Below are 16559 nucleotides of genomic sequence, written 5' to 3'. Positions count from 1 at the left end.
TTTTATATTGAAAAAATAATAATGTCATTTTTGGCATATTGAACAAAGAATAATATCTTGTGTATATTATTTTAAAAATAAAAAAAATAAAATTTTGAGATATTGACAAATAATTTTGTTATAAATTGTTAACAAGTTTTATAATGCGAATAAATGAGTTACAAATGAACTAAACAAATTTATTTTGACTCGTGAGAGTTTGTTTGTTCGCTCGATAAATAAATATTTTAAAAATTTATTAAAGTAAATAAATAGAATATTATAATTAATTTATTAATATTTATAAATAAATATTATAAATTATTCATGAATAATATCGAAGTTATACAATCACTAAATGAAGATTGTCATATCAAGCCAATAACCAAGTAAATGAGTGAAAAAATATTAAAGTTTGAAACAATAAGATTAAAGAGCTCATCATAGCGAATTAATTTCAAATTAAACTCCTAAATATAAACTCGTAAAAAAAAACAATCAAGATTAATAATTATTTCAATAAATGAATTCATTTTAGATTTAATTTAATTATCTTAATAATCTTAAATAACACAAAATTTATTTCGGTTAGGCTTACGGCCCTAGGAGTGAAGTGAGTTTATTAATTTTTATAATAATTTTTTAATGGAAAAATGTATTTTAAGAAATAAGATAAATCTTGGGGTAAAATGAAAACCTCTTCTAAAAAACTAAAATTATGAGGGCAAAATCGACAATTTCCCTATCCTCGTGATCTGAGTGAGGAGTGAGTGACAGTGAGAGTGGCCGTGTGTCCAAAACCGTATCGGTATTACTAAAATACCCCTACCACTTAATGAAATCCCACTCAAATACGAGGGTATTTTGGTCTTTCCGTAATACCCACTGAACCACCAGCTCCCGTCTTGAAGCCCTAAACTTTGGAGATTTCGATAGAATCGACGACGCCGCCGCCGGCCAACGCTCGGCATACATTGCGCTCGCTTCAATCTGAATCTCAAGGTAGTTTCTCTATCACCACTTGCCATTTCCGGAATCAGGCATCGAGGCTAATTCTCTGCGCGAGAAACTGTGTAAGATTTGGTGCAATTTAGGATGATTTCCGTTCAATGAATGTCTAACCAAAGGTTTGATTTTTCTGGCGTTTGTGTCACTCCCAACAAGAGATGATAACCTCGTTGGACCTCTCGAGCTTCTTCCATGTTCGCCCCTTCTCCGGTCGAGCCTTCTCCTCGTCATTCTCCTCATGCACTGTGTGTTGCTCGACGGGAAATTTTTCTACGGTAGTGGTTCCGTCTGTTGTTTCTGGACTGGAATCGCCTGAGCGCACTGCTGTTCGGCTTGGTCTGCCGAGCAAGGGGCGTATGGCTGATGAAACTCTGAATCTTCTTAAGGTGAATTGGGTTCTATTGGGTTATTTATTCTTGTGCTTTTGGTTGATGAATCTTCTCTGTTCTGTGATTTGTTTGCTTTTATCAGAATTGTCAGCTTTCTGTGAGGCAACTTAATCCGCGACAGTATGTAGCTGACATTCCTCAGGTATTTCTCTTTTGTAGCTGTCATTTCCTTATTACCTAGACTTTGTATGCACAATAGCAGCAATGTGTTGGTGTAGATTAGATTAAGAATGTAAATGAACCAAATGTTTGTGAGCAAGCTTAGTGTTCGACTTGGTAAGAACTTATTTATGTGCACTCAATATACACAAAAGTAATTAAATGAACAAGCTTAAATAACTCATTGAATCAAATGAACAAGCATGAACACATATGAATTCAACTCGTTAATGTTTATGAACAAAAATTGTGAATTTTGTAAACAATGTTCGTAAACAATGTCCATAAACAAAAGTTTGTGAACCATGTTCGTCATGTTCATAAAATTTTTATCAAACTTCTAAATATAAAAGAAGCTTTCAAAATGAACAAATAAGCTTGTAATATTAAATTCACTAACCAATCAAACAAACTTAAAAATGTAAAAATTTTATACAATTAAACAAACTTGAATTGAGAGCTCAATAATATCTAAACAAACTAAGCTCAAGTCAAGCTTAAACTCATAAAAAAGAAATCAAGCCAAGCTTGAACAATCATTTCAACGAATTGATTCATTTTAGTCTCGGCTTGGCTTGCCTTGACTTGGTTACTTTATCAAACAAGCTTGAAAAACACAAAGTTTGGCTTGGCTTGGCTTGGATGATGAAAATGGCAAATCAATTAATGTTATCAAGTAAACTAGTTAACAATAGTTATACTTGTATCTAATAATTGACAAAGGTCCTAGTTGTAATGAATTGAATAGCCTTGTTGTCTAAATGGCCTTATGGGATGGGGATCACATTGCCTTTGGCTGATTATACTTGACTAATAAAATCATTAACATATACTTTAATTTGATGATGGTAAAATAGTTGCAAATAAATATATGCGACAGGTTATGACTTGCATTTCTAAAATATTAGGTATTAAAGAATTTCGAATTGATATTTTGATTGTTAAGATTATGTAAGAACTGGAAATTGTTAATGCTGTAGTCACTTACATATGTTTGAGCAATTTTTAACTAAACAATGAGGATGTTGTTGATGTTTAGTGACATATCTTATCAATGGTTTTATGGCCCTCTTCGATTTACTTCTTCATATTATCATTTTTCCAACATGGATGTTGCTTACTTTGCTCATGACTAATATTTCTCTCTCACTTTTCTATAACTTATAAGTACGTTTCCAAAAAAGTTGACTGTTCCTAGAATGTGTCTCATTTGATGTACTTGGTGATGCGTAGAGTTTTTTTTTCAGCTCTCGAACTTGGAGGTGTGGTTTCAGCGACCTAAAGATATAATTCGTAAGATAAATTCAGGCGATTTGGATCTTGGTATTGTAGGTTATGACATTGTTTGTGAATGTGGCCAGGTAATTATCATATATCACCCTTATCCAGAAGTTTCTTTTTAGTTGTACTGTTTCTTTTGTTCACTAATTACCAGATGCTTCATTTAGAGACTTTTCTCTTTTTAGTTGTGATTTTCAGAAGGGTATATCTATAGGAAGATATGTAACTCAAGTACGATGAATTTGCAGGGGAGCAATGATTTAATTGTGGTTCATGAGGCACTCGGTTTTGGTGCCTGTCGTCTATCAATTGCGGTATGTATCCCCTGTGCATGTTTTCCAAAGGAAATCTTTTGAGTTTCGATGGATTGAACAATTTCAATTTCTGCTACACAGATACCCCAATACGGAATATTTGAAAAAATACATTCCCTATATGAGTTATCAAAAATGCCTCAATGGACCAAGGAAAGGCCGCTACGGGTAGAATCTGGATTCTCATATGTACGTGATCACCAAGCTTTTTTCTTCACATTCCTTTTACTAGGTGCTTTATCATCAAGTTTTCAAAATCTCTGTGACAGCTAGGACAAAAGTTTTTTAAGGAGAGAGGTTTTGAGCATGTCAAGTTCCAACGCTCTGAGGGAGCACTCGAAGCTTACCCTGCTGTAAGTATGCTCCCCTTTATTCTAATGAACATTGGTATATAGTTTCCATCACAACTTAATATTATTTGAGTAGATATCTGTCTGTACATGTTTGGTTATTCATACATATGCCATCCAGTATGTTTCCCATATTTCGGCAATTCATAGTGTTTTGTTAAGCGATTTCTTTTATCTGATCATTTGACATCTGTTTACAAATACATATGCCGTCCAACTAACTTTGGCGACATTAAAGTCAATGCCTTGTATAACATTTTTCTATTATCAAGTCCCTGAAATCTGAATGTTTACGCTCGAGTGTCAACATCTCATAGTTCATCTTCCTACCGCAATAATTTGACTTGGTCGCTTCTTCTATAACTATTTTGCTTCGAAGACTTTTCATTTTCCATCATTTTATTATTATTATTATTATTATTCACCATGCTATTGGTGCATCATACATATAATCTAATCCATATCTAATTCGATAATTAGACAGTATCACGCTGAACTATTTTTGAAAAGTGCCTTTAGTAATGATGGAACTTTTTCATTATGATGAATTTAGCTACACCCTTGTTGATGTCTATCCACTTAAAAGAAAAACCTGCTAAAATCTTTCACTAATATATTTAGTCGACTATATCAATTATTTATCATAAAGAAATACGAACACTACTCATAAAGTCGTCTCCTCCATAGTAGAATATATTGATATCTCGATTTGAGTTACACTGAATCAGCTTTTTGTTCTATTGATTTATTTTATGTAATGCTATATTTTGTTGACAAATCTATAACATGAACATCTAATGAACAGATTCTTTTTTATTTTGTTTTTAAAAGATTTGGATATTCTTATATATATTCTATTGTTTGAATTTAATTGCACACACAATTATTTTATTCAGTTAGTTAATGTTTTTTATTATTGAAATTTATAATTATTTATGGAAAAATATTATTTTATCGATGTGAGCACTCCCAGTGTTCTTTCTATTCTTCCAGATGGGCACAACCGATGCCATTTTAGATCTTGTGAGCAGTGGCACGACACTACGAGAGAACAATTTGAAAGAAATCGAAGGTGGAGTTGTCTTAGAAAGTCAAGTAAGTGTTCAAATTACTAAACAAGGCGAAATTGTTTTCCCTATGTGGCCTCTGCGACTTTGCTTCATGTTTTGCAGGCTGTGCTTGTTGCAAGCCGGAGATCTTTGAACATGCGCAAGGGTGCACTAGAAATCACCCACGAGATGCTTGAACGACTTGAGGCACATTTAAGGGCTATTGGGGTTGTAACGGTATGTCAAAAGCATTGTTGTCGGTATCATTGTTTATCCTATCCTTCGTGTTCATCTTAGTTTTGATGATCGAATGGAAGGTCGTTGCGAATATGAGGGGCAACAGCGCAGAGGAAGTGGCAGAGAGAGTTCTTAGCCAACCTTCCTTATCGGGCTTGCAGGTAAACCACAATAAGAGTCATCCCAATTTCAAACTAGCAATCTCCTATATATTTCTCATTTTAGTTTCCGTAATATAGTGCGTTAATTTGCCGCTACGATTCAACTCTCTAAATTTGTCTACAATTTTAGTCCACTCCCACTTTTGCTCGGTCGACAAGAATTTCGTTAACATAAACATGAATTTTGGTTCACAAAAACAGGGCCCTACCATAAGTCCAGTGTTCTGCAAACGCGATGGCAAAGTCGTAGTGGACTTCTTCGCGATAGTCATATGCGTGCCACAAAAGGAGCTTTACAAATCTGTTCAGCAACTGCGATCGGTAAGATACTTTGCTTACTATGAAACTAGTTCGATGATAATGACACCATATCTAAACTCTGTGAACTGTTAGTAAATCGACAAACTGGCTGCTTAATTGAATTTCCGGAACCTTTTTAGGTCGGCGGCAGCGGAGTCTTGGTATCCGATCTGACATATATCTTTGAGGAAGAAACACCAAGATGGCGCCGACTCCTTGCAGAGCTCGGATTATAAAATGTTTAGGGTAAAATGTTATCATTTTGAATTTTTGGAAGTGTGATTGTGAATGCCTTTGAAGTAGACAAAGTAAAGTTTCTATTTTGGTTTAGTTCCAAACTTTCTAAACCCATTTCCAAATTAGTAGTGATCATATCGGTTATCATGGTTCATTTGTTTATATATGGGAGGTGAATAAGATGTTCTTCCGACGACAAGTTTGATATACGATTCGATAAAAGTTTATCTATGTTTGTTCGATAAAGTTCATGAACAATATATGAATAAGTTAGTTTGATAGTGCAGTCCATTGGTTAAGCTGATATGTTCCCTTGCTTGTTTATTTTCGATCGAATCGAGTAAAGATTCGATTCGATAGGAACTTTGTTCCTCCAATCCAGTCGTCGAGCCAGATTAGCCATCGAGAATCCTTAATGTTTAACTGGTTAGTAGAAGGTATGATTCGATCTTTCTTTAAACCATCGATGAATTGGGAGTGTTTGTTAGGAAATGATTCAAAGGACACATCGGAGTGAGTCGGAAGGGTTGGGTGTGAAAGAATATTCTAGCGGAGCGAGAATGATGTATGGGAGTGAGTCGAAAAGGCTCGGTGTATCCGATAGATGAAAAGTTAGAAGGAAGATAATGCAAGACAATCAAGACAGAATGGAGGAAAATGATCAATCCAAGAAAAATGACCATTTCAGATGTCCGGATCCATTCCGGGCGCTTCAGGCATCTAGATCCATTTTGAGCGATTGGATTCATTCAACGTTGACTGCAGGTGCTCGGATCCATTTCAAGTGTTCGGATATCAATTCCAGATCAACAAGAGTCGTTGCTAAGATAGATCAGGATGGAGTCCACGTCAGTAGCATCTAGATGTCCGGATCAATTTCAGGTGCTCGGATTGTAAGGAATCATCCAGAGTCATTAGCCGATCGTTGCCAGTGCATATTGAGTTCGACCGATCTAGGCGTCCAAAAGGCTTCCAGGCGCTCGAAAGTATCACGTTAATACAACAATCAGATGATAAAAGTTATAAATAAACTAAAGCTCGAAGAAGAAATATAACACACTCGATTTACATTTTTATTCAAGTCTATTTTAATATTTTATGCTCAACGTATAAAATTTCTCCGCCTTCAATCATTTTCGACGAAGAGATTGAGTGAAACTTTTATAATGTTTGGACTAGTAACTGGAAGATTGTAACCAAATAACTTCATCTCATATTCTTTTATATTATACTTATTTTTCTTTAATTAGTATATATCCTTATTAAAACATTAATAAGAGAAATCAAAATTATTTTTGTAGATCGTTATTCACCAATCCCTGCTGATCTACGAATCACTGCTTCTGCTGCACCAACAAGCTTCTCATTTCGATTCAATCTTTCTTTCTTTCTTTAAACCATCGATGAATTGGGAGTGCTTGTTAGGACAAATGATTCAAAGAAGGTGCCAGCCAGCTCCTAAGGAACTTCTAAAACAACGAAAGTGCAACCGAACCGCAAATGCAATGCGCTTAACAGAACCGAGTATGATGATAACAAAGTGCATTTCGATGGAATTGACTTGGAGGAGCGACTTTAAGATGAAAAAACCTAAAAACAGTTTCACCTCATTTTAAAGTCCCAGGGAATGGTAAGTTGCTGAACTCAAATTTTAAACAAAATGGTTAGGTTTCACTTGGTGGTCGAAACACACTAGTGCATTCGACGATGGACAAGTCTCGTCTCGCACGATCAAACACTCCTCTTCGTATCGTGATTCACACAAGAATCAGCAGCCGACTTCATCTGAAATCATCAAGATGGGTTGTAAGATTCATCGTCGAATAGATTCTCAAAAGAAGAAAAAATCGGTATCGCCGTGTTCTAAGTAGTTAATCGGTCTCATCTTTCGTAAAACCGAGAAACAGAAATGACAAAAGGAAACTAAAACTAGCAGGAAAGTTACCTGGATGACATTCACAACTTGCTTAATGGCCCATCCGATCGAAACTAAAGGCAACAGCAAAGAGAGAAGCGTATTCGCTCGCAAACCATTCAAATATACCTGTCACATACCAAAATCAAGTAAGCTGCAGAACACGTTTACGAATTCAAAATCAACGAAATGGGATGAAAGTGCGAGCTTACACTGATCAAGCTTTCAGATTTCTCACCGCCAAGAAAATAGAGGATAACGTAGAGAACCTGCGGCATCGTAGTATGGTTTTGCTTAAATATAAACATTTTGAAGAGGCACTTGGCACGAAAAGCTGTTAGTTAATCCTGATTACCTCAGATCCCACACAGCAGAAGCCCATGAACAAGCGATTGCCATAGTACAACTTAAAAAGCCAACTGCTCGAGTCTTTCACATCTTTGTGGCTAGTTTTCCCGGATAAGAATGAACTGTAGTAGTGTAGCAAAGAAGTGTCAGATTCATGGTAAATTGTGACCCGATACCGACAAAATAGTAGACAACTATACAAGCCAAGTTTCTTCTAACCACATGATACGAACATGGAAGCAATAGGATAATTGATATGCAAACAAGCAACATGTACCAAAATATACGTAAATTGTTAACTTGTAGGTACTACATGGTCAAATTGTTAACTTGAATCTAGCGATCTCGTTGTGAAATTATGTGGCATTACGAAACTAACAAAGCCTCTGCAAGACTACAGTTCCTCTTATAACAACTGATTGACTCCCACTTGTCTGATGCGAATGTGTACAAATTCATACCAACTGTTCATTTGTTAATATATCGGCAGAAATTAGTGCTAGCTTAGGCCATCCTATGTTGAATTTTTTTGGGGACAAAAATCAAAAGGGCGCTCCTTGTTATCTGAATCGTCAAAAGGGTGCCTATCATATTTTTTGTCCCGAAAATACCCTTATTACACTGCTGTTGTAGCAATTAGGAGGAGCTGTTATAATGTGCTAAAACAAATCTATAGTAACTTTCAGATGCTACAACAACGTTGCTACAAGGGTATTTTCAGTATGAAAATTATGATGGGATGCCCTTTTGAACTTTTTTTTTTAAAAAGAGGAGCCCTTTTGACGATTCAGATAATAAAAGGCACCTTTTTTATTTTTGCCTTTTTTTTCATGGGAACAAAAGTTACGACATTAGAAAAAGGATGAACTAAAGGCATTCAGAAAAGTTATTAGAAGAACTACTTTAACCAGTGATGTTTCCGATTATAATAGTACATTAATGAGTCTAGCTGGACTAGGGATGCATTGTTCGTATCAACAACATTAGTTTTGAGAAGAAATGGTTCCAATTCAAATCGCAGCATGCCACAAACTATTGCTAACTTGTAGGCTTGAACCTCCTGTCCGGTTCTAAAAGAGCACTACTTTAACAGATCCATTTCGTGTATGACACATCAAGTATACATTTCAGTTCGTTAAACATGGAAGCGCAGTGCCAACTATGAAAACAAAAGAGTTGAATTCAAATGAACGAAAGTAGTGTCCGATCCAAAATAGATTAATAAAAATACCTGTACATTTGCAGCCAGTGGCTTGCAATGTCCAATCCAAGCAATGCCAAGAAGATTAAGCCTGGTCTGAAGAATTCAAAGAGAAGAGAAAAAGAAATCAGTTATCTGGGCAAGCGAAGGAACCAAAGTATACTTTTGAAATGAAAAAAGCAAGTACCTGTATAGTTGTGAGAGAACAGACAGTAGACATGCAGTGCTAACCCTGAAGAATGTGAAGAAACGAAACGTATATTAGCTCACCATGAATAAAACATGAAGACAAATGATTCATCTCAAGTGAAGTAGCATCTAGAATCCAAGTTCCAAAAAGAAGCACCTGTCTGTTACCATGTCCAAAACAGCTCCAAAAGTCGACACTGGTTCATGAATCAGAGCAAATTAAACAAGGCGACAACCATGTAAAATCATCTTCTTCTATCACTCAAGTGTTAGTATTTAGCAGACACTTGTTAGCAGAATGTTTTTTAATGAAAAATAACGAATACAAGTATATCCCAGCTTCCATCTCAACAATCATTTATTAGTTCTTATGAAATATTCCCAGTCCTTGCTCCATCAGTAGAAATTCATAATGAAGAAATAACACCAAATTAAAGCCAAGTTCGATGCAACCATAAGATATCATCACCAAGTCATGTTTGTCCCAACTAGTTGGGATTGGCTACATGAAGCTTATCTATTCGTTGAGCTCTATGTAAGATTATATCATTAATAATTACGAAAATAAAATTAAAATTCATGTTCCTAAGTTTAAACAATATAAATGCTGGCTATCTAGGCCTAAGGAAACCCTCATGGTTGACCGGCATTTTGTGTGACTTATTGGCCCCATTCACCATCAAATATTGTCCTGCTGAAACGAAATTCACCATGTCTAATTTATTCTAAACAAGTTTTGTTGATGTTTAATCTAGATGTCATCCAGTTTTTCATAATTATGGGCCTTAGTTCTGCAAGAGCAGGGGCAGTATAACAGAGAGGTATATAATCTTACATCTCAGAAACACTGTATCAAAGGACTTAAATATGACCTTGTTGAACGGTTGAGAAAATTTGGTTGATTGTCGCCATGAAGGAAATTACCAGAGGAAATACCTTTGCGTGATTAAAATATAAAGAACCCCCATTACCTTGATTTAACCTTCGTGCAAACCAACCATCCAATGCATCACAGACAAAGCTGTAATGCAGTCAATTTAGTGCCAAAGTGAAAATTCTAATCTAGCCAAGAAAAAGGAAAATTGAAAATACGATCATAGTACTTACCTTGTAACATAAAGAATGGCAAAGATAGATTTATGCGAATAGCAAACCAAAAATGCCACACAATTCAAGATGACCCTTATATATCCTGCAGAATGAACAAAAAACACAATTTATATGGCAAGTGTTTGCAGTTTGAATTTTGTAAAAACCTTATTAAAATAATAAAATAAAGATACAACAAATAACTTAATTACCATAATGAAAGAATTTTCAAAAGTTTAGACGGCACTAATTTTGACTCTTGAGCATTAATTAAACCCATGCATTAGATATTTACATGCTACTCTTACTAACTTGAGACTTTTGGAAGGGAATTATGAATATGAAGTCTTAATTCTTCCAAATTTATACTAGAAATTCCTTTTAAACTTAAGAGCCCATTGAATTCAAGATGGTTCAACCTGGGATTTTCCTTTTCCCCTTTGTTAATAATGACATATAAACATAATAAAAGTTTTTAGAAAAAACAGAACTATGATTGATCAGTTAGGAAAGATACAACAGGTCAACCAACGAGAAGTTGTGTTGAGCCCATGTCTGGTCAAATAGTATATACAAGTACCAGCATTTTACTGCACTAGGTAAATCCTGGTATACCATAAATACTAAAATGTAGTGGGTAAAACAAACAACAAAAAAAGAAGTTTACCTATGATGTTAGGAACGTAAAGATATACTGATATGGCTTCTTGATTCGATGGCCCTGCCATTGCAGCTTTCTAAATCCAAATAAACTCCAATGAAGCCAAGAGATGCTGCAGATGCAGCACTACCTATTCCTTCCTGTAAGTATAGCTAGTCAATAGGTGAATTATAGGCTCCATGACTTGAAACTGAAAGTCACGTCCAAATAATCAATTCATATAGACAAGGAGACATGTATATAACTTTGTATGCAGATATGTATGACCTTGAGGAAACTTTAATAAAGTGCACACAAGTACAAGCAAGCAAGGATTCTATCATGAAACAAAATGACTAAGACAAGAGAATTTGCTCTAACATAATATGTATAGAAAAGAATGGATACAATTGATGTTACTATCAAACGTGACATTTTAGAAAGGGTTACTATGATAGTGTGGAAATTATTGGTGCAGTCTAGCTAAAGATAAAATAAAGTATGGCGAAGACAACCTTTTTTATTATTAAAACAATAGTAGGTAAAGAGATACTAAATTTTATGAATTTCTATTTCCCTTAGATAAGATTAGATGATCAATGTAGAGTAGTGATTGGTGGCTGAATATAGTATATTTCAACAGAGGAACAACAGAATGTGACACATAGCATAGACTTGGCTATACCATGCAATCTTATTGTTGCTATTTCTGCAAAAGTGTGCATATTGTTATGGAATAGATAATCTTTAATGTCAACAAAATAAGTAGCATTGACTTTTTTGTGCAAGGATACTACATATCCACCTGCAACATCTGTGAAGTTACAGCAGAACTAAGTTTACATACTCAACAAAGTTCACACTTTTTCAAAAAAAAAAATTTGTTTTCATCTGCTTTTAGATTGGAAGAGAATAATTTAATGCATCAAAAAGCAAAAGTAAATAAGGAGAGCTTAGGTGAAGTTTGAAATGGCTTCCCAGCAGTAAGGTAAAAGTAGATAAAACGAGGTAATTTCAGAGATATAGAGGTGATTTCAAGTGCTTATGTCAATGGATTGGAGTCCTGTCGTGTAGATGAATTGGCCAAGTGTAATAGTATGTTAAGTTGGCGTTAGTAATATCATTAATTTCATTAATTTCAAGAGAGGAAGTCAAAGTATAATAAAGTATATGAAAAAGAGGAACCTGAGAAATACTATCTTGAATTGATTATTTGGCAGACAGGAGAATCAGTCACCAGTGGCGGATCCAGACTAATTTTTCAACCGGGGCTCAATTTTTTCAACCAGGCCGGCTGCAGAATTTTTCGAGCTTCCGATCCTTGCGGATGCTCGAAAAATTTGAACAACCTTGAACAGTCTCTCAACTCCAGATATTCAGATTTGATTCAGAAACTTTTACATTCAGTTAATGTTAAAGAAGAAACAAAGTGGTTCATTCAAAGAGCCAAACCACAAACTAAAATGCAAATGAAATGTTAGCTTATTAATGATTCATTCAATGCCTTAAAACATAAACCGAAATGCATACATCTTAGTTCATATCAGTATCGTAAACTTGAGTGACATTAACTCATTAACCGAAATGCATATCAGTACCGAAATGCATACATCTTAGTTTAAAAGAAAACGTGTAACATCTAAAACTGCCGTTAATCGAGTGCGATACACAACCTCGATTGCGCGCCCCTGTGCTTGTAACAAATGTGACACACTTTGTCGCTGATTTTGAAAAGCCTCAAGTTGTGTTCTTGCATCATTATGAACACTACTTACACCACCAACATGCGTATTAAATGTTTCAATAGCTTTTTTCCAATTAGTTATTCCTGAATTGGTAAATGCCTCATCTCTACCTCGACATCCTCTTTGAGAATTTGCAAAAAGATAGCAGCAAAAACAAAAAGCAGCATCTTTTGAAATGCTATAATCTAACCATGAAAACTTTTTAAACCAAGCATCTTGAAAACTCCTATGCTCTTTACCAAATTGTTTTCGAGGATAACTATGACCAAATGGTTGACAAGGGCCTCTAATCAAATATTCTCTTCGAATTTGATCTCTAATAGAAATATCAAATTCATTAATTGGTTTACGTAGTCCTGGATCACTAATAACATCATCTGGGTTGAATTCAATGCAATGATGTTTTTTCTTACTATTTTCTTCATTACTAGAAGATTCCACACTTCGTTTTAAATATTTTTCCATAACCTATATTAAAAAAATAAAACAATAATTAAAATCCATAACCTTTAAAATTTTGCATTTCCTATTTGTATATATAAATTATGCAAAAAAAAGTACAGGTAAATTAAGAAAAAACAATTAAACATATTAATCAGATTAATCACAGATTAATCATCTAAAACAGATTAAACAGTGCAGATTAAACAGTACTAAAATCAGTTATTAAACAGTTATTAATAATCTAAAATCATATATGAACAGGAATTACTTTTTCAAAAGGAGGCGAAGCCTTATCTACTTTATTAACAGGAATTACTTTTATTAACAGGATGGAATTGCTTTGTTCACATTTCCTTTTCTTCCATTAAGGAGACGGATAAATTAATTGATAGCCATTCTATCTTTGCATTGAATGTGATACTTAACCTTAGTACTGCTTTTCTACAGGGGGATGGGGCATTTTACTATGTTTGATTCTCACTAGTTCAATTTTCATTGATTCCCCATCAAATGCATTATGTTTGAAGTTTTAAAATGGTCATGAAAGAGGTTGCAAACAATCCACTGCAAAATGTGCATGTGACATGTGAGCACACATGTTCAGACATAATTATTGTTTTACCATTCACAAACAATTGTTCAACACTTATTCCTTATCTAGAGGCTCTTTTTTTTCTTCTCTAGATTGATTTTCAAGATTACATATTCCTAAAGCTATAACCGTTCATTGGGATGAAGATTAAAGTTCAAAGAATGTCAGTACAGGAATGTGTTTAGGAAAGTGCTAGTAATAAATCTGCTTGGTACACACAAAATATCATATGTGATTATAATTTAGTGGTCTCATTCTATATAAATCTTAAACTATGAGTCCTAACTAAAAAATGTCAAGTATTTCAAAATCACTATATGGTACTAACAGATAAAGAGTTCAAATTCAATACAACAAATGGTGAATGACTAGCCATACTGTATCAACTACATAATTTTAGCTATCAAAAAGTATTTCAAGTGCTCATGCTATATGCATTGTAGACAAAAGTTGCATGGCATCCTTAAAAAATAATTCTAATCCCACAACCGCTATTCAACTTCATAAGGAGTCAAAAAGAAAAATAAAACAAAGTAGATATATAAGGCCATTGCTTTCACTTCCCCATAACCTATCTGATGCAGTCATTCTCATTCGTCAAATTAACTGCTTTTAACCAAATCTATTTTATTTAGATGCTATATTAAACATAAACAGCATATAACCAAGATAAATTTCACTGCAAGACATGCATGAAATGTATTTAAAAATTAGTAGATCCTTTGTCTCATGGCTAATCAAGATATTATGTAGTCATGTATCATATATGATTCATTTATCTGATAATTAATGCGCTTCAAACAACTATTTCCATCAAAGCATTAACAGGAATTACTTTCTTGAAGCGCCAGGAGAGCGCGGGGCCGGAGAAAGACCGGAGAAGGGCAATCGCAGTCTCGCAGACGCAAGGGGCGCATCCGGGAAGGGAAGAGGAGGAGGAAGAGAGAGATCTGGCGGCGGCGAATCCTTTCTTGAAGCGCGGGGCCGGAGACGCACAGCGCCGACGCGACGGCGAAGACCACGGGGAAGAGGGGAGATGAAGAGGCGAGATCGGGCCATCGGGGTATTGAAGAGGCGAGATCGGGATTCGGGAAACGCGGTGGGAACAGCTGCATGCCGGATCGGAACTTTCCGGATCGGGTTTTAATAATTCTGCTATCCATTAACCTATCCATTAACCCTAAATATCTTAATTAGATGGCCCCAATTAAAATACTTCCAATTAGGGCAAATGCTCCTCTACGACAATAACTACAAATAAATGTTTATCTACTGCCCTAAATTTTCTCTCATTTTAACAAATCTCAATGAAGAGGTAAACCAGCGGCAGTCGCCGTGAAGGCAGTAGAGAAGGTTTAACAAGAAACAATCACACTTCCAGTCAGAGGTAGAAATAAATGCATTGAGTGCCCTAAAAATCCACTCTTTTGGACAATTCCAAGATCAAGAAACAACGAAAAGGACGCTGCGTCAAAAGACAGCAAAAGAAATTGAGGCAACCTGGGACTCCGGCGACGGGTCGCGATGGAGGGACGACGAAGGCGAGACGATGGGGCAGCGCAGCAGAGATCAAGGGCTTTTGTTCACAAAAAGGGGACTGCCTGATCCTTTCCCCCTTCTTGCTCGCGTAGCGACGAGGCGACGAGGCATAGATTCGATCATCCACATCTCCAGATCGTCATCCACACGCCACCGCGTCATACGCCGCCATTCTTGAGGCCCGCCTCCGATCTACCAGCGCGTTGCGTCGCGGGGCCGACTCTTCTTGTCCAATCGTCCGGGGGCGATCTGGGTGCGGGCGAGAAATCGGAGTACGGACCAGACTAGAATTCCATGGCTGGGCTTTGGGTGAGCGAAATAGCCCTTCATATATAAGAGAATCGGATTCTCCCATCCTTTAATGATGGATTGTTTTTCATTTGGCTCCAAATATTTAAATTCCTTTTATAAAACTGACCCTACAAAGTTACGAATCAAATCAAACCAAATACAAGTACTGAAGAATTAATAGAAATCGAATAATATAAAAATATTAATATTTAAATTTTAATTTAAAAAATATTAATCGAACTCAATTCGAAATAAAATTTCAATTTCAATTTGGATCAAATTATAATTGAAAAGGACTTAAATTCAAAGCGGTTTGAATTATTCATATCATTTGAATATATTTAAATTAAAATTGTATAAAAATAGAATTCAGTTCATGAATTACTCATGAATAATGAAACAAATTATTATAAGTTCGAATTTGATTTGAAAAAATTATTGAACATGTTCAAGTTCCACTTAAATTTTGATAATTTTAAATATGATCAATTATTTTTCAAACATATTCAATTTGTTTGCACCCCTAATACCGACGAGCCACAAGCCGAGTTAAATTTAACTCCATTCTGTAGGATCGGAATACGCGCTAGAGGGGGGGAGTGAATAGCGCGTATTGCTTTTTCGATTTCGTTCGATAACTATAAAGCTCGCAGCGGAATGTTAGAAACACAATAAGAGGACTCGCGGATTTACTTGGTTCCTAACCCCCAGGGTTAGTACGTCCAAGGCCTATGTACGGAAGGCGTCCGTCCACTAATGGTCTCCTTCCCGAACGACGTTCGGAGGCGGAGAAACCCGTCTTACAGTCCGTATAAACAATACAAATAGATAATAAAAGAAAGGACAAGTAATAAAGAAAACCAAACAATTGGCCACCGATCTGGAAGTCCGAGCACCACGTACTCCTCCTGGATCTTCCCCGGTAGCACGTGCCTGGTCTCGTTCACGTTTGGTAGCAGTTCTGGTCGGAAGGCGGAAGTTAGAATTGATGTTCCTGGCTGCTGCTCGAAGGCTTCTTTTATAGGCCGCCTGAGTCGACTCAGAAGCCCATCTGGGTCGACTCCAGCAGATGTGGCAGATAGAACTTTATCTCCTCTTCGCT

The 16559-nt window shown here is 35.7% G+C and overlaps 2 protein-coding genes across 4 annotated transcripts; one reads left to right on the top strand and one right to left on the bottom strand.

Moving 5' to 3' along the window:
* The first annotated feature begins 899 nt into the window (after window positions 1-899).
* On the top strand, window positions 900-5618 carry LOC141839649 (ATP phosphoribosyltransferase, chloroplastic-like). Of its 2 annotated transcripts, none has more exons than XM_074727446.1 (12): window positions 900-981; window positions 1144-1373; window positions 1459-1518; window positions 2783-2896; window positions 3065-3130; window positions 3212-3319; window positions 3400-3483; window positions 4474-4575; window positions 4653-4766; window positions 4847-4927; window positions 5129-5248; window positions 5368-5618. In XM_074727446.1, exons 2-12 carry the CDS (start codon window positions 1146-1148, stop codon window positions 5461-5463), a joined length of 1173 nt encoding a protein of 390 aa, XP_074583547.1. In that variant the 5' UTR covers window positions 900-981; window positions 1144-1145; the 3' UTR covers window positions 5464-5618. The 2 variants fall into 2 exon arrangements, with proteins under 2 accessions (XP_074583547.1, XP_074583549.1); XM_074727448.1 differs by lacking the exon at window positions 900-981 and adding an exon at window positions 982-1052.
* A 1376-nt stretch (window positions 5619-6994) lies between these two features.
* On the bottom strand, window positions 6995-15456 carry LOC141840757 (putative CDP-diacylglycerol--inositol 3-phosphatidyltransferase 2). 2 transcript variants are annotated; one of them, XM_074728818.1, is made up of 11 exons: window positions 15128-15456; window positions 10874-11007; window positions 10225-10309; window positions 10089-10138; window positions 9275-9314; window positions 9116-9160; window positions 8959-9024; window positions 7735-7849; window positions 7592-7648; window positions 7410-7508; window positions 6995-7249 (listed from the first exon to the last, which is right to left on the bottom strand). In XM_074728818.1, exons 2-11 carry the CDS (start codon window positions 10932-10934, stop codon window positions 7196-7198), a joined length of 672 nt encoding a protein of 223 aa, XP_074584919.1. In that variant the 5' UTR covers window positions 10935-11007; window positions 15128-15456; the 3' UTR covers window positions 6995-7195. The 2 variants fall into 2 exon arrangements, with proteins under 2 accessions (XP_074584919.1, XP_074584920.1); XM_074728819.1 differs by lacking the exon at window positions 15128-15456 and adding an exon at window positions 14463-14683.
* Window positions 15457-16559: the final 1103 nt, after the last annotated feature.

Source organism: Curcuma longa, chromosome 11 (genome assembly GCF_044706935.1).
Source record: "Curcuma longa cultivar G26 ecotype Majalengka, Jawa Barat chromosome 11, ITB_CL_G26_1.1, whole genome shotgun sequence".
NCBI lineage: Eukaryota > Viridiplantae > Streptophyta > Magnoliopsida > Zingiberales > Zingiberaceae > Curcuma > Curcuma longa.
This window is presented reverse-complemented; position numbering and strand designations above follow the sequence as displayed.